Genomic DNA, 16,962 nt, shown 5'->3' on the forward strand with positions numbered 1-16,962 from the left:
CCTGGGACTACCTTTATTTTGTTCTAACCAAATGGGGATTTGGTCCACATTTTCTGAAATGGATCCAAGGCCCTCTATTCCGCACCGTCAGCAAAATATGCGGGCTTCCTTTCTGACCCTTTCCTGATACTCTGGGGGACTAGACAGGGATGCCCCCTGTCCCCGGCATGGTTTAACCTGGCATTGGAGCTGCTGGCGGCGGCGATCAGGGCCAATAGTGATATCTCGGGAATCCCTTACACGGGCACTCAATACAAAGTGAACCTCTTTGCAGACGACGCCCTTTTGACTATATCAAATCCGCTCATCTCCCTGCCCAACTTGCAACTAGTATTAGACAGATTTTCAGCCTTCTCAGGTCTTCAAATTAACCCCTCCAAAACCACAGCGCTGAATGTTAACCTCCCTCAGGAACTGGTACAGCGACTCCAGGACCATTTTCCTTACCGTTGGGCATCCCACTCGATTGACTATTTAGGTGTCAAATTAACGCCATCTTACTCTTCTCTTTTCTCGGCCAATTATTATCCCCTGTTGCGAATGGTGTCCACCCTTATGCAAGCCTGGCAATTTCCCACACTCTCATGGGTAGGCAGGATCCCAGCGGCGAAGATGACGATCCTTCCCAAAGTCCTTTATTATTTTCGTACTTTGCCTGTCCGGGTACCCACTTTTTTCCTTCGACTCCTGCAGAATAGGATCCTCCAATTTATATGGGCGCGCAAACGCCCCAGGGTACCTAGAGCGACCCTTTACACCCATAGGCTCCGGGGAGGCTTGGGGTCCCCAATATCTCTAAATACTACACAGCGGCCCAGATCTCCCCGTTGACTATGCTTCATGCAACCACGGATGTTCCTCTGTGGGTGCTCCTGGAGGTGCCTGGCTGTGACCCTTGTGCACTTCAGGCACTCCTCTGGCTCCCCAGGAATCTGCGCCCCCCCTCCCTGAGCCCCATGCTGCTACATGGTCTGCAGGTGTGGGACTCAGTTCGCTTTTCCAGCAATCTGATGTCCCTCTTTCTACCCCTACTCCCCATCACCCATAACCCTCTTTTCCTCCCGGGTCTGGAGGAGAGCCGCATTCTCCTGGTGGCCTTCACATGGCTATCCACGAGTCCAAAATTTCCTTTCCTCACGCTTATTCTCCTCCTGGTAGAGTATCCGGGAAACACAAGGGGTGCCGGCTAACGAGCATTATCACTTCATCCAATTAAAGCACTGGATTGCAACACTGTGCCGCATGTCCACCTATCCCTTCCAAAAAAACTTTTTTTGAACATACATGTCAACATGCCCAGGGGTCCCCAGGCCTTATTTCGGCCATTTCTGCCTCCCTGAATGGCCGCCCGCCATCGGCACCCCTCTCTTATATGACTCAATGGGAAAAGGACCTTCAGGCCCCAGTAGACCCAGAGGACTGGAGCAGGGCCTGGAAAACGGTTGCCAAATGCTCATTCAACACAAATACCCTGGAGGCCGCATATAAAGTAATGTTCCGATGGTATTGGGTACCTGCCCGCACAGCTAGGGCTTTCCCTGGGAGTACTGACAGATGCTTCTGCAACTGTGGACAGTGAGGTGATGTTATGCACACATGGTGGGCTTGCCCAAGGCTGGTGGGGTTCTGGTTTAGGGTTTTTGGTTTGCTGCAGACACTCTTTCACTTAACGATCCGAAGGGACGCTAAGCTAGCTCTCCTACATTGCCCGGTACCTGGCTTGCGAGACCCTCAACAAGCTGGCTACCCATCTATTCATAGCGGCCAAGCGGACCATTGCCCAAGCCTGGAAGTCCCAACGGGTAGATTTTCAAGGGGTTAAAACCCGCATGACTGCTATGTTACTTCAGGAACGTATGTCCAGTATTGTCTGATTCTCATGCTAAATTTCTAAAGATCTGGGAGCCGTGGATATCCTATGAGTTCCCCGCGCTCCAAGTTGCATGCCTGGGCTTGGTCTAAATTCTCTCTGCGAGGTGTCCACGCCCTCTCTTCTCTTTACCCTTCCTTCTTTTGTTCCCTCTCTTTACTCTTTTTGTAATCTCTCCCATTGCTAACGAATACTTCTGCCCCCCGTGGACGGGGGTAGTGGGAGAAAGGCTCACCCTCCGGAAACAAGAAACAAGTTGTTTGGTACTGGAGCCAGTCTCGATACCATCCCCTACTCATTTGCCTTCCTTTTCTTGTGTTTATTAGAAGTATGTGATGGTTTGCCCTTTGGTTTTTAGTATTCATGCTTTGTAGCCCCTGTGAGGGTGCTCAAGGAGCAGATTGTAGTCTCTTGTTTATTTCTGTTTATTCAAATTTTCAATAAACATATTGAAACAGAAAAAGTAGCAATTTTTTTTTTCTAAATTTTCGCTCTTTTTCCGTTTATATCGCAAAAAATAACAATCACAGAGGCAATCAAATACCGTCAAAAGAAAGCTCTATTTGTGGGAAAAAAAGGACGCAAATTTCTTTTGGATACACCATTGCATGACCGCACAATTACCTATTAAAGCAGTGCGAAATTCTAAAAAGACCTCTGGTCCTTAGGGTGACAATTGGTCCGGGGCTTAAGTGGTTAATGTATAGTGATCATTGTAGACTGAGCTGACACCCCAGAGCACTTCCAGCTACACTTCCCCGTGTCCAGCTCCCTCTCCTGTGCTAGTCTTCACTCAAAGCCCAACACAGCTATACTGTATATGAGCACTACATCTCCCACCCACCTGTGTCCTGTGTGGATGGGTCTTTTTTATTTCTTCATTTTCTCATGAATTAGGATGTACAATGCATCCTTACTGATGACTGAACATTGGGCAGGAACCTATGATCAGCTCCTCCCATTCTGTATACACTCCCACTGGCTACACAAACAGTGCCCCCTCCCCCCCCCCCCGAAGTGATGTCACTAGCTTTTACTAACCACACCTACTGCCTGCTTTTAGACTCAAAAGAAAGCAGAATTGAAGTCATGCGATAGCATTGGATACTGCAAAATAAAAAGGTAGAAAAACTTTTTTTTTTTTTTTTGAGACATAAGGCTGAACTTAGCTCACATTAATGATTGAAGGGAAGAATTTAAGTGTTAGGGTGGACTTCCACTTTAAGCCCCTGAGGAAGCCTAAACTGCAAAACGCATCAGTACAATATCACCTCACATCGGCTAGATTTATTCCATAATGGCAATAATTTTGAGATGGTTTATAAGCAGTTATGTTAATTTGGGCTTTTTATGAAAATGTGCGGGGTGTATACACACTATTTTTGTACAAAGCTTTTATTATTGGTGTTTGTCAACCATTAAAAGTAGTTGTAAACCCCACAGCAGTCACCGTATACTGCTCTGGCCAGCTTACCTGTAGTAAAAAGTGGATTGTAAGGGTTTACAACCACCAACAATGTATAATACAAATTTAGATTGTATATTATACATATTAGACATGTACACATACACACAGCATAAATGAATACACCCCAAAAGTTTTATCAGAAAACCTTTACTTTCCGTTTAAAAATTAACATTTTATAGGGGACACTATACTACAAAATATTCTCACAAATGTGGGCCATGGATTGCAACCAAGATTTTGTTATATTGCGCACACACAAAAATATTTTTTCCCAATTCATTTAAGACCATGTTGCAAAAATGTATACACCCCAATAAAAGTCTCAAGAGCAAAGCTAAAATCCTAATTCAACTAAAGGTGAGCCTAATTATTCATTAAACAGGTGTCCAGCAGACAGTTGATTATAAAAGGACAGTAAAGAAAACCCCTTCCGACTTCAGCAAAGGTACCATGGAAGAGAAATGTCACAAGGGCCAAGAAAGAATTTTACACAAGAAATGTGAAGGCTACAAGAACAGCAAAGCTTTACTTATCAGTCAGAATACTATAGCAAACCTGAAACATTTCACAAAGATGGAACTGCAACCATCTCAAAGAGACGCCCAGGCCACCCACATTAGGTTAACGCCTTGCAGTTAAAGAAGAAGTAGAAATGCAGTTAACCACCTCAATACAGTGCACTTACACCCCCTTCCTGACCAGACCAATTTTCAGCTTTCAGCGCTCTCACAGTTTGAATGACAATTACTCAGTCATGCAACACTGTACCCATATGAAACTTGCGTCCTTTTTTCCACACAAATAGAGCTTTCTTTTAGTGGCATTTAATCACTAGTTTTTTATTTTATTTTTTGTGCTATAAATAAAATAAAACATCAATTTTGTGAAACAAATGCCTTTTTCTTTGTTTCTGTCATACATTTATGCTAATTAGTAATTTTTCTTGATACATTTTTCAAAATTTAAAAATGTATAGTGCTACATATCTTTGGTAAAAATAACCCACATTAGTGTATATTATTTGGTCTTTGTGAAAGTTATAGAGTCTACAAACTATGGTGCCAATCACTGAAAATTGATCACATCCAATCAGGTCTTTAGTACATCAGGTGTATCTAATTTCTTGAGACACTAACAAGTCAGGAAAGTACAAATACCCCCAAAATGACCCCTTTTTACAAAGTAGACATTCCAAGGTATTAAGTAAGTAGCATGGTGAGTTTTTTTAAGTTGTCATTTTTCCCCACAAATCTTTTCAAAATGAAGATTTTTTTTATTATTATTTTTTTTACAAAATTGTCATATTGTCAGGTTATTTCTCACACACAGCATATGCATACAACAAATTACACCCCAAAATACATTCTGCTACTCTTCACGAGTACGGCGATACCACATGTGTGAGACTTTTATACAAACTGGCCACATACAGAGCACCAACATTGAAGTGCCACTTTCAGACGTTCTATGAGCAAAAATGACATCTCATTTCACAGCCACCTATTACAATTTTGAAGGCCCTGGAGTACCAGGACAATGGAATTGCCCATAAAATGACCCCATTTTGGAAAGCAAACACCCCAAAGTATAATCTGTGAGGCATAATGAGTCTTTTGAACGGTTCATTTTTTTCCAGAAGTTTTTGGAATATGTGGAAAAAAATGAAACGCATTTTTTTTTTACACAAAGTTGTCAATTTATAAGATATTTCTAACACATAGCATGTATATAGCAAAAATTACACCACAAAACACATTCTGCTACACCTCCCGAGTATGGCGATACCACATGTGTAGGACTTTTCACAGCCTTTTCAAATAGAGAGGCCAAAAATTGAAGTAGTACGTTCAGGCGTTCTAGGAGCATAAATGACACATCTCATTTCATTCCTACCTATCTCACTTTTGAAGGTCCTGGACATCCAGGACAGTGAAATAGCCCACAAAATGACCCCATTTTGGAAAGCAAACACCCCAGTGTATATTCTATGAGGCATGAGCTGCAAATAGGTACTCGGGCAGTCAGATGGCCTGGTGACAGTTACTCGGGCAGTCAGATGGCCTGGTGACAGGTACTCGGGCAGTCAGATGGCCTGGTGACAGGTACTCGGGCAGTCAGATGGCCTGGTGACAGGTATTTGGGTACTCTGATGGGCCGTGACAGGTACTCTGATGGGCCGTGACAGGTACTCTGATGGGCCGTGACAGGTACTCTGATGGGCCGTGACAGGTACTCTGATGGGCCGTGACAGGTACTCGGGTAATCTGATGTGCCGTGACAGGTACTCGGGTAATCTGATGTGCCGTGACAGGTACTCGGGTAATCTGATGTGCTGTGACAGGTACTCGGGTACCCTGATGGGCCGTGACAGGTACGCTGATGGGCCGTGACAGGTACTCGGGTACACTGATGGGCCGTGACAGGTACTCAAGTACCCTGATGGACTGCGACAGGTACTCAAGTACTCTGATGGACTGCGACAGGTACTCAAGTACACTGATGGACTGTGACAGGTACTCTGATGGACTGTGAGTGACAGGTACTATGAGGGGTGGTGACAGGTCCTCTTTATTGGGAGGGGGGGCAATCAGTGTGATGTACACTGGTGTACACTGTAGGCGGTACAGCGGTGAAAGGATCACAGCCCATCATGTGGGTAAACAGCCGGACAATGGCTGTTTACCAGCATCGGTGGGGAACACGCCACCACCAACGTGCGCGTGCATGCGCCGTGCACAGCTGGGGTGTGACCATCGGTGATCGGCCGTGACTTCATCACGCCCGATCACGTGGTAAACAGCCATAACCAATGGCTGCTCACCCCCTTCGGTGGCGAGTGGTGTCTCCGTGACATGCCGCCACCGAAGAAACAGGGATGCGTGCGCATTCCCTGTTTAAAAGGGGAGGCCGTCATATGATGGCCTCCCGCCACAATAGGTGTGCCGCCTGGCCGGCATTTGACTGCCGGCGGTCAGAAAGTAGTTAAAAAGCACAAATATATTATATATATATACATATTATACAGAAATAATTACCTTTTTATTACTGTCGGAATATGTCCGAGATATCCCCCTTTCCTTCTTGGTATTTGCAGATGAAAAAGTTGCCTTATTAGTTTCTTTTTCAGAATCAGATGACGAAAGTGCACGCTTTACTGATTTAGATGGCTTTTTTTCACTATGGATGCTGTCACTATCACTTTCAGCTTTTTTTTTTTTTCTCTCCTCTTCTTCCTTTTCCTCTTCCCTCAACCTACGCAACTGCACCTCTTGCTCCCTTCGACGACGTTCCTCAAGATCTCGCTGCCTTTCTTCATCTCTCTTCTTCCACTCACTTATGCGATCTGGTGAACTATCACTTAAAGAAAAATAAATCAATTTAATGTCGTGTATCACTGCACTAGGTATTCATGTTATACACGGTTTAACAATCTAGCAACTTTATACTGATAATCATTTCATTTTATTCAAAAGGAAATCAGTGCCCCTCCTGTTATTTCATCTGAGAAGGTAGATTTTTTCCAGGAAAAGAAAGAAAAACATATCAGAAATACTATCCAGCAGCACCGCAGACCATTCCACATTCTAAGTATCAATTAATGAGATGTGCCTGTGCTTCAAAATAGCATTTTTTATGAGATGCACCTGTGCTTCAAAGTTGCATTAATATAGGGTTATATTGCCTTAGAAAGTCATCAAGTTAATTTTCAGTAATTCATTTCAAAATGTGAAACTCATATTTTATATAGATGCGTAAGACAATGATTTTTTAACCACTTCAATACTCGGAAATCCTTGCTCTCTTTCTGTCTGAACATTTCTGAGCACCCTGGGAAGCATATGAACCGGCAGGAAAGCATAGGCTAGATTGAAATGCCCAGTGGACCACTATTAGCTCCCTTAGACTGAAAGAAGCCCTTGACAAGTCTGTCTCCCAGAGACCCTGACTGACATATTGATTTATGAGAAACCCCCACCCTATTGCACTTGCATCCGTAGATACATGAAATTTGAGTGGGAGGTGTCAGTCTGCCTTCTGATAGTACATCCGCCACTGCAGTGACCTCTTGAATTGAGGGATGGAAATTTGTTCTTCCAAGGACTCTACTTGGCTCTCCCAGTTGTTCAACAGGTGACACTCGAGTAGCCTCATGTTGAACTGGGCCCACTGCACTGCAGGAATAGATGCGGACATTAGACCAAGAAGGGGCGTGACAAGATGCAATGTGGTCTTGATGATCATGTTCTCTGGAGGACTGTGTCAATGGTGTACCCCAGAAAGATTACCTCTGTGAAAGGACTAGGTTTGACTTTTCTACGTTTAGTTTCCACCTCAGCGATTCCAAAAACAGCTTGGCAGTCTGTAAGCTTGCCAATACTTTCGATTCCATCTGGCCAGGACAATTTTCTAATCTATATTAGAAAATTGTCCAGCTATGGAATGATCAGAACCCCCTTCAGTCTTAGTTTCTGCATGACTTCCCCCATAATCTTGGTAAATATGTGAGGGGCCGATGCTAGTCCAAAGAGAAGAGCTTGATATTGGAAGTGCTGTACTCTTGCCATCCTTTATGGCGAACCTCAGGTACTTTTGGTGTTTTGGGTGAATAGGTACATGCAGGTACGCATCCTTTTTATCCAAGGAACTGGGAAAGATGATTCTGGGAGTAAAGATCTTATTGAAAATATAGATTTTCCATGTTGAATTTCCTGTACTGAACTGCCTTGTTTAAGGGCTTCAGGTTCAGGATCAAAAAACAGCGCTTCCCTGATAGCTCAGCTCTTAAAAAAAAAAAAAAATGCGGTAGTAGAAACCGTACTCCCGATGCGAAGGGCGCACTTCCAATATTACTTTCTCCTCGAGTAGATCTGAGATTGCCTCCTTCATGGCCTGTCATTTCAGAGGGCGTTTAGTCAGTCATTAAAAATTTGACTGGGGGTCTTGGCGCAAATTCAATTTTGTACGCTTCTTTGATAAATAGGATTATGAACAGATTTTTGCAAAAAAAAAATAAAAAAAAATTCCATTATGGGGAAAAATATTTCAGTCTTCCTCCCCCTCCCCAGCTGGCATCATTGGGATTTATTAGCTGCCGCTGCACTGGGGAATACGCTCCCCCCCCCCCTTCCTTTCTTGAACACACACATTGCAGATTCTGGTGTTTTTCATTGTTTGCAGTTCTCGTCTGTTGTGACGAAAAAACCTCTTCCCTTGGCTTTTTCAAGAAGATTCCCTTTTCCTTGTCCACTGATCTCTCAAGAACTTCTTCTAGCTCGGGGACAAAGAGCAGGTTACCATTGAAAGGGACACTGCAGAGCTTGTTTTTAGATGTGTAATCCCCTTCCATGTCTTGAACCACAATGCTCTTCTTGCTGTGTTGATGAGACCAGTGTTGTGTGTATGTGTGTGCAGGGATCCTGACTGCCGAGGTTTCAGACATATACACCACCCCTTTTTCAAGCAAAGGCATAGAGTCAAATGATTCTTCCATAACGGAGATGTTTTCCAGGTGCGAGCAAGCTGCTCCAGCCAGACATTTTTAGCAACACAGGTATTGCCTATATTTGGCCCATTCATAATCTTGACACAATGTTGCATAAATCTTCTTACCCATTTCATCTTTAAGGAAACCCATGTCTTCAAACGATGGGTCATATTTCTTTGAACCTTTAACTAGGGAGGCTTCCAGCTTAGGACATTTGGCTTGAATCCCTTGCAGATCTTCAAATGGGAGCTTCCCTTTTTAAAGTTATTGGGGAAAAAAAAAAAATTACCATCCAGATTTTGCCATTTGTTATCCATCATGTTTTTGATAGAATGGTGGATGGGTAATCTTCTCGGCTTGACATCTTGTAACCCACTGCACAGCCGTTCCTACACGGAGTCTGTAAGTAATGTCTTTTGAATCTCTTCCGTCACATAAATAGCTTCAAGCAACTCTTCAGTCTCATTTGCTGGAAAGGTCTTTTGAGCGTCGCACAGACTTGATTCATCTTTCGATTCAGAACTATCCTGGAATAGTAGTCCACCTTCCTTCTCCATATCCGAGTCTGAAGTATCATTGCCGGAGGGGCAAGTGAAGGTTTTAGTGGTGATGGGTACCATTAGAGTTTTGTGGTCAAGTAGAAGGCCAGTCTCCTTTGATATCCTTAATAGCCGTTTGTAGAGATTGCAAAGAAGTTATTTTCTGTTTGAAATCTAGAAAAGCTTTAATGAGAGGCTGAGTTTATTCATGGGCTATTTTTTTTTAGGAATTTGTGGCACAGCAGTTTATCACTATCCGAGGGAATTTTAAACTTGCAGTTGCAGCAATATTTATTTTTCTTAGTAGAATAAGAAGTCTGCTGAGGTTTAGGCTGTCAGAAACAAAAAACAAAATCAACAGAATCAGGATAGCGAATGAAACCACCTAACCTGTCCTCCAACCCAATATTTTAAGCTGGTAAAAAGAAGACTACCCTAAAACTCTAGTGGTCCCCCAAAGCCTCCCGCCCCCCGGCCTGCCCACAAGTGTAGCTGCCCCAAACCAATATGGCCACCATGAGCCCATCCTGCAGAAAGGCCCTTATTAAGTGTCATATCCGCAGGCAAACCCAAAACAAAAAGGTGGCTGCTGCACAGCTTCTGGTCCTGACGCCATTTTAGTAATGTCACTTCAGGCCTGCTGACCATCTTGGCTGAGAATCTACGGGGGAAGCGGCCAGCAAACACGCCAGGGTGTTGCAAAGTTGAGCGGGCATGAGGAAGAGGGGACCGGCTTCGCCCCAAGTGTCCTGCAGGCTCCTCACCTTCCATACACTCCACCTAGGGTGCAGAAGGGTGGGAAAAAGCGCTCCTAAATAAAAAATAAAAAAAAATAGTGGCCAGAGGAAAGGAGACAAATCTTGGAGCCCATGCACGCTTTCCTAAGTTTTCCTCTTGCCTCCCAGACAACCAACCTGCCAAACAGGTGGGAGAGGAGATGAATTCAGGGAAATCTGCCCCAAATATACATTTATATACAATATATAAACAAAAATTAAAATAAACTAGTGATGCTTTTTTTTTTCTATTCTGTGCAGGTGTTTGCAGGTCGCAGAAAACACAGGAACTGAGGAGCAGCTTTTTAAAATATCTCAGTTCTCGTGTTTCCTGTAGGAGGCCGGGTCTATCTCATGTAACCGTCCTTGACTTGGGAAAGCATATTTTTATAAATATGTTAATAAATATGCAAGAAATATTGCTTTTAGATATGAATGCATTTGTTTGATATTCATCCTTGGGAAAGTATTTCAGATACGCAAGAGCAAAAAATTGTCTGAATTTAAACTTCAGTTGGGCTCTATTTGAATATATTTAAAGCCCACAGTGTAGTGAAAGGGAATTTACCTTCACATCCTTTTGAGGAGAGAATACTCCCAGCAGGACATTAAGAGATCAGATTTACAAAAAATAGAGAAACCTATTTTTAGCGAAGTTGATCTCTAAATTGAAAATGTTACGCTTACCTGTCACTGCTTGAAGTTGTTGACTGGTTTGCTTTGGATAACAGTTCTTGAGGATTTGGACCAGATTTTCGTACTATAAAGAAAACATTTTAAAAAGTCTCAGTACACACTGTACTTTCCTTTATAGGAAAAAAAATAAAAAATGTAATGGAAATATAGTGCTCCTACGTGATCTGGAGGTTTTTTGTGCTTTCTTAGCAGTCTTTTCTGAGGAAGAAGATGAGGAAGTGTGTTGCTTAAGATCAGTCTCTTCATCATGAGAGACAGATTTTGAATCAGATTCAGAATTATTCATAACCTGCCATACACGAAAGAGGGAAAAAAAAATAAATAGGTGCATGCAAATATTAAATTTACTATAAACACACACAAAATTACTTTCTAACCTTGTTTTTTTGCCTTGAGGTTGCTGCCCTCAAAATTGTCCGAGGCTTTCTTTTTTCTTCTATGGCAAAATCCTGAGTAGGAAAGTAAAAAAAATAAAAACACAAGAAAAAAAATAAAATAAAAATAAAAACCTATACCCGCCCCCCTCTAACCCCCCCCCCCCCTCCAAAAACAAAAAAAAAAAGTATTGACCTCCTCCTACTCTTGATGCCACATGACCTTATTTCATAGCTCGCATGAATTTTCGATTAACACTGTAACTGTAGGCTAAGACTGCAATGATTATAGCATTGTAGTAATCCCTTGCATCTAAGGTCCTAGTCACCTATTCACACATTGTGTATAGCAAGAATGTGTGTTACCAGTCACAATATTTTAGGCGTGGCTCACATACATTTGTGGATATGGAAGCCCATTCACTTAAGTTGGGCTGCCCTATATGCATTTGTCATGGTAAAAAATGCTCTTGCGGTGGGGGGGGGGGGGGGGGGGGGCCTGGAAGCCGGAGTGCATGGTGGAGTGAGAGGAGAGCTTTGACACAGCAGGGATACAAACGCGGCACACAGCGAACCTACAAGCCTGAAAATAGCATCCTCTGAACGGGGAACCTACCAGGCACCCACCGATCACCATGAGCAAAAGAAAGGAATGAGAGGGGGCCACGAAAACTGACCAATTTCTTCCCTACAGCAGCCGGCAGACAGATCCAAGATGGCGCCCGCGAGGAACACAGCGCGGCGGCCTCCCCTGGAAATGCAGCTTATGCAGCTCAGACAGACATGGTTGAGTCCTGTCCACCACTGTCCCCAATGCCCCCTCCCCCTTTGTGAGCCCAGTTAAGCAGAAACTAAGGATTGGGGAGGGTGAGGACACCCAGGCAGACACAGGAGCAGAGGGAGATGGCATGGAGGAAACCTCCATATCTACACAGCAGCTGGATACTTTCCCCACATCAGGGCAGCCCATATTGGACACCACTATGAAGGAGATGCTACAAACGCTAAGGGGGGGGGGGGGACTGCAGCAGGGCATGGCTTCATTTGTGCACTCCACTAACGCAGAGCTGTCCGTAGTTAAAGCTAGGGTGACATATGTGGAACGCAAAATGGAGGAATTCACTTTTGCACATAATGAACTAGTTGATGCTCATTTTGATGTTGAAGATGAAATAAAAGCTATGCGCCTTAAAATGGCGGATATTGAAGACAGGGCACGCAGAAACAATGCAAAGTTTAGAGGAGTTCCGGGAACTATTAAACCAGCTGAATTTACTGCTCATCTTAAAAAGCTTATGACCATTGCTCTCCTAACTCTGGGACCTGCAGATGTTATCATTGACAGAGCACACAGACTGCCTAAACCCTCATTCTTATCTGAGCAAGTCCCCAGGGACGATATAGCAAGAATCCACTTCTACCACGTGAAAGATCAGCTAATGTGATATGCTAAACAGCACCCGTTGCTCCTGGACCCCTTTACAAGGATTGTGCTATATGCTGACCTGTCGCAAGCTACACTCACAGCTAGACATAACCTAGTCCCCATCACCAAGATACTGCATAATCACAAGATATTGTGTAAGTGAGGCTTTCCAGCTAAACTCCTACTGGAAATGAACAATGAATCGCATGTGATTGCATCTGTAGAAAAAGGCATGGAACTCCTCAAGAAGTGGTGTCTCCTCCCAACCAACGGAGAAGCGGCGGACCCTGACCCCCTGCAGGACCGGTGGCACTACCACCGACACCAAAGACGGAACAGATAAGTACATGATTACCACAACAGTGCTTTATTGCCGATTTCTTCCCCTGCCCCCCTCTCTCAGCCTTTCTGCACTTTATCAACTAAGTGCCTATATCATAGTTGACTATCCAGGTGTTGGTTCAACTAAGCACCCGCTGAACAGCTATTTGTGAACATTTATTTCCCCCCTTCCCGCATTTACAGGATGGACCCTGTATTCTGTTCACTGGACCTCAGTACGGATGACCCTACCAAGTTATTTGATGACCGCTCATGGTCTTGTTCCCAGTTTCTTGTTCCCCCACCATCTTTATCAAACATGCTGTCATTTACTACTCACCTAGTCAACCATAATGACTTCCTGGACTCACTTTTAGCTCTTATCCTTGGATGGCAGCAGATAGCTCACCTACCTCGGAATGAACATTAAATTCATGTCTCACAATGTGAGAGGCCTAAATAGCCCCCACAAACGTATGGCGCTCTGGAAATCTGCTTCTGCCATGCACTGTGATATACTATGTGTGCAAGAGACTCACTTTGCCAGCGTAAATACACCAAGTTGCACACATAGGAAATTCCCACATATATTTAAGGTGAATGATCAGCCGAAAAAGAATGGAGTAATGATGGCCATAAGGGACACTGTAACCTTCTCTTTATTGCAGGAACATATCGACCCTCGCGGTCGTTATATCATTCCGATGGCTGAAATTAATAATTCTGTGTATACACTGGTAAACCTCTATGCACCAAACGTGAAGTCTATACAATTTATCCGTAAAGTGGCAAATAAGGCTAAAGCTATGCAGAAAGGTTACTTAACCTCTAGAGATCCGCGCTATAGCCGAATGACTGCTACAGTGCGGACCTGCTTTGCCGGGACGACGTCTATTGACGTCATCCCGTGCACGAGCGGCCTGCGCGCCCCCTGAGCGGCGCACTCTGATCGGCGAGTCTGAGACTCGCCTGATCACGGATCTGAGCAAGGGGTCGATCCCGACCCCTTACACATGATCAGCTGTCAGCCATTGACAGCTGATTATGTGACAAAACAGAGCCGGTAATCGGCTATGTTTACTCCTCACGTTGACAGCGCGAGGAGAAAAAAAAAAGCCGATCACCGGCGGCCGTGATCGGGACATCAGTCCCGATCACGGCCAGATCATCAGTGCCCACCTGCCCCCTGCCAGTGCCACCTAAGTAGGGGACAAAGTGAAACAATAGTGCAACCCATTAGTGCCCACAGTGCCACCTATCAGTGCCCACAATCTGCCGCAAAAACAGTGCTGCACCTATGTGCCACATATACGTGCCCATCAGTGTCATCTACCAGTGCCCATCAGTGCCGCCCATCAGTGCCACCTATCAGTGCCCATCAGTCCCATCTATCAGTGGTACCCATCAGTGTTCATCAGTGCCCACCCATGCCACCCATCTGTGCCACTCATCCGTGCCCATCTTTGCCCATCAGTACTGCCTCATATGTGCCCATCGGTGCCACCTTATCTGTGCCTATTAGTGCCACCTTAACTGTGCCTATCAGTGCCCAACAGTGCAGCCTATCAGTGCCCACCAGCACCGCCTCATCAGCGCATTTCAACGAAGGAGAAAAATGACCTGTTTGCAAAATTTTATGACAAACTAATAAACATTTTTTATTTATTTTTTATTTTGCCTCTTGTTTTGTTTGTTTAGCAAAAAATAAAACTCCCAGCTGGAATTAAATACCACCAAAAGAAAGCTCTATTTGTGGGAAAAAAAATGATAAAAATTTAATTTGGGTACGGTGTTGTATGACCGCGCAATTGTCATTCAAACTGCATCAGCGCTGAAAGCTGAAAATTGGTCTGAGCCGGAGGGGGGTTTAAGTGCCCAGTAAGCAAGTGGTTAATAATATGTTGAGATTTTAACGTAGTGCTTAATGCTGAACTTGACTCCTCCTCTGTGGCCCTCAGGCAATGACCTTGCTTAGGTAACTTTTGCCATGAGGAAAGACATTTTTAACCCTGGCACTGCACCCGGGCCACTGAGAAGGACTATTCATATTACTCTACAGTACATGATAGCTATTCAAGGATTGATTTTTTTCTCACGGATATGCATATTTTACAAAATGTTGTTAGAACCGATATCTACAGCATCACTTGGTCGGACAATGCTCCAGTGACAATTGAAGTTATGGACAACAAATCTGCTTGTAGACCTCTCTGGCGTAACAATACCTTTCTTCTGTCTCACCCCCTTCTCAGGGACGAGATCGAAGCAAAGATATAAGAGTTCTTTCACCTTAATACTAGTGAGCAGTGCTCCCCGACTACGATATGGTGTGCTCACAAGGCACTTATACAGATAGCCTCAAGAGAGCATAGGGGAAAAAAAAAACACTGCTCCACAAAACGATTGCTGAATTGGAATGTCTACACAAAAACCCAACTACCATCTCCCCTAGCATACTACGGCACCTTACTAAATGCCATGAAGAGCTACGACAGGAAGTTAAAAGTAGACCATGACATTTACTTCAAGAGTATGAAACTATCCTACTACTCACAAAATATTAGAGCAAGCAAACTCTTGGCACACCAACTAAAAAAAGTGGCAGGCTAAAACGAACCTACCCTTCATCCAGCAACACAGCTCCCATGAGGTTTTCCACAAACCTAAAGACATAGCGAACACATTCAAGGACTATCATCATTCTCTATATAATCTTAGTCATGACCCTGACACTCATCAGCCCTCTGAATAGCCCTGGGAAAAAAACCTAGAATAGCACTAGCACAACTTTACAAACCCAAACACCTGGGTAGGATGGGACTTCCTAACGCACAAACAAACATATTACCAAGCAGCAGTGCTGGACCAAATGAAATACCGGTTCTCATGCCAATTCAACAACCGATGGTCAGATATAGACTGTGCTATCACTCCTGGTCATGATCTTCCAGCTCTGGCTATGGTGACCAGTATAAATCACAAACCTGATACCCCACAATATCCTACTGTACAGGCCACACTCATGGCATGGTCAGACCTACTCCACAGAAAAATCTCTGACACACCAATGTGCACATTACAAATCCCCCTAGCGACTTACCAATATCTCATACCCAATATGTCGACCCCCCATTGGAAACAAACAGGCAATCATTTCCTTGCGCCCCCAGAAAGAGAGAGAAATATCAGACACATATAAACTATATCAAATTAAACACTGTAGCTTGTCCAACGCAACCAGACCAGTGGAAATCCCTCAAGCACTTTGGGATTTTCTTCTAAATAAATGATCTAAAAGCAGGAAGGGGATCTCACTGTTTTATAAATTTGTGAACCCTCTCTACATGAACTCCAAATTGCCCTGCATGGTACGCTGGGAACAGGAATTGCGCAAAGAATACCCAATTAGTCAATGGCATCTTGCAATTAAATATAATGGTAAATCCTCTGCCTGCATAGATCACTGGGATAACGCCCAAAAAATCCTTCACCGGTGGTACCCAACACCGCTTCGCCTCCACAAAATGCCCCCAAAAGTAACCCCAATGTGCTGGAGGAATTGTCAAAACACTGGGAGCCTCCTCCACACTATGGAGCTGCAAGACTAACACCATACTGGAAAAATATAGAATTCCTAAATAGGGAAGTTACGCAAACTAGAATTACCCTTGAATCAGAGTTAGCACTGCTCAACATTGGTATTGAACAGTTCCCTCCGGAGCCAAGAAAAATAGTTGTAAATATTTTATATGCTGCTTGCATCTCATTGGCGAAGGTATGGCGGTCACTAATGCCACCATCCCTAGAGGTGGTAATATCCAGAGTGAATAAGCTATTTCTCATGGAAAAGCTCCTAGCATATAAAGAAAGAAGAGCTCCAGGTTTACACAAACACTGGGAAACATGGAGATCTTCCAAATATGCCTCCTCACACTTGTGATCTAGATTAGCTCTTTTGATGAAAACATATTTCCTAGCGAGAGTTGCCTTAGGTTCTAAACCAGCCA

General features: G+C 43.9%; 1 protein-coding gene across 3 annotated transcripts in view; it reads right to left on the reverse strand.

Annotated features, from left to right (window-relative positions):
- The window catches only part of HDGFL2 (HDGF like 2), a 663,710-nt gene that overhangs the window by 421,148 nt on the left and 225,600 nt on the right, over window positions 1–16,962 (reverse strand). For all 3 annotated transcript variants that reach the window (XM_077475770.1, XM_077475771.1, XM_077475769.1), the window contains exons 6-9: window positions 11,212–11,283; window positions 10,994–11,123; window positions 10,826–10,898; window positions 6,374–6,695 (exon numbers count right to left, since the gene is read on the reverse strand). In XM_077475770.1, the coding sequence (XP_077331896.1) occupies window positions 6,374–6,695; window positions 10,826–10,898; window positions 10,994–11,123; window positions 11,212–11,283 (597 nt within the window). The remainder of the gene's footprint in view (window positions 1–6,373; window positions 6,696–10,825; window positions 10,899–10,993; window positions 11,124–11,211; window positions 11,284–16,962) is intronic.

This window comes from Lithobates pipiens, unplaced genomic scaffold (genome assembly GCF_037356315.1).
Source record: "Lithobates pipiens isolate NorthernLeopardFrog02 unplaced genomic scaffold, aLitPip1_a1.2 Scaffold_13, whole genome shotgun sequence".
Lineage (NCBI taxonomy): Eukaryota > Metazoa > Chordata > Amphibia > Anura > Ranidae > Lithobates > Lithobates pipiens.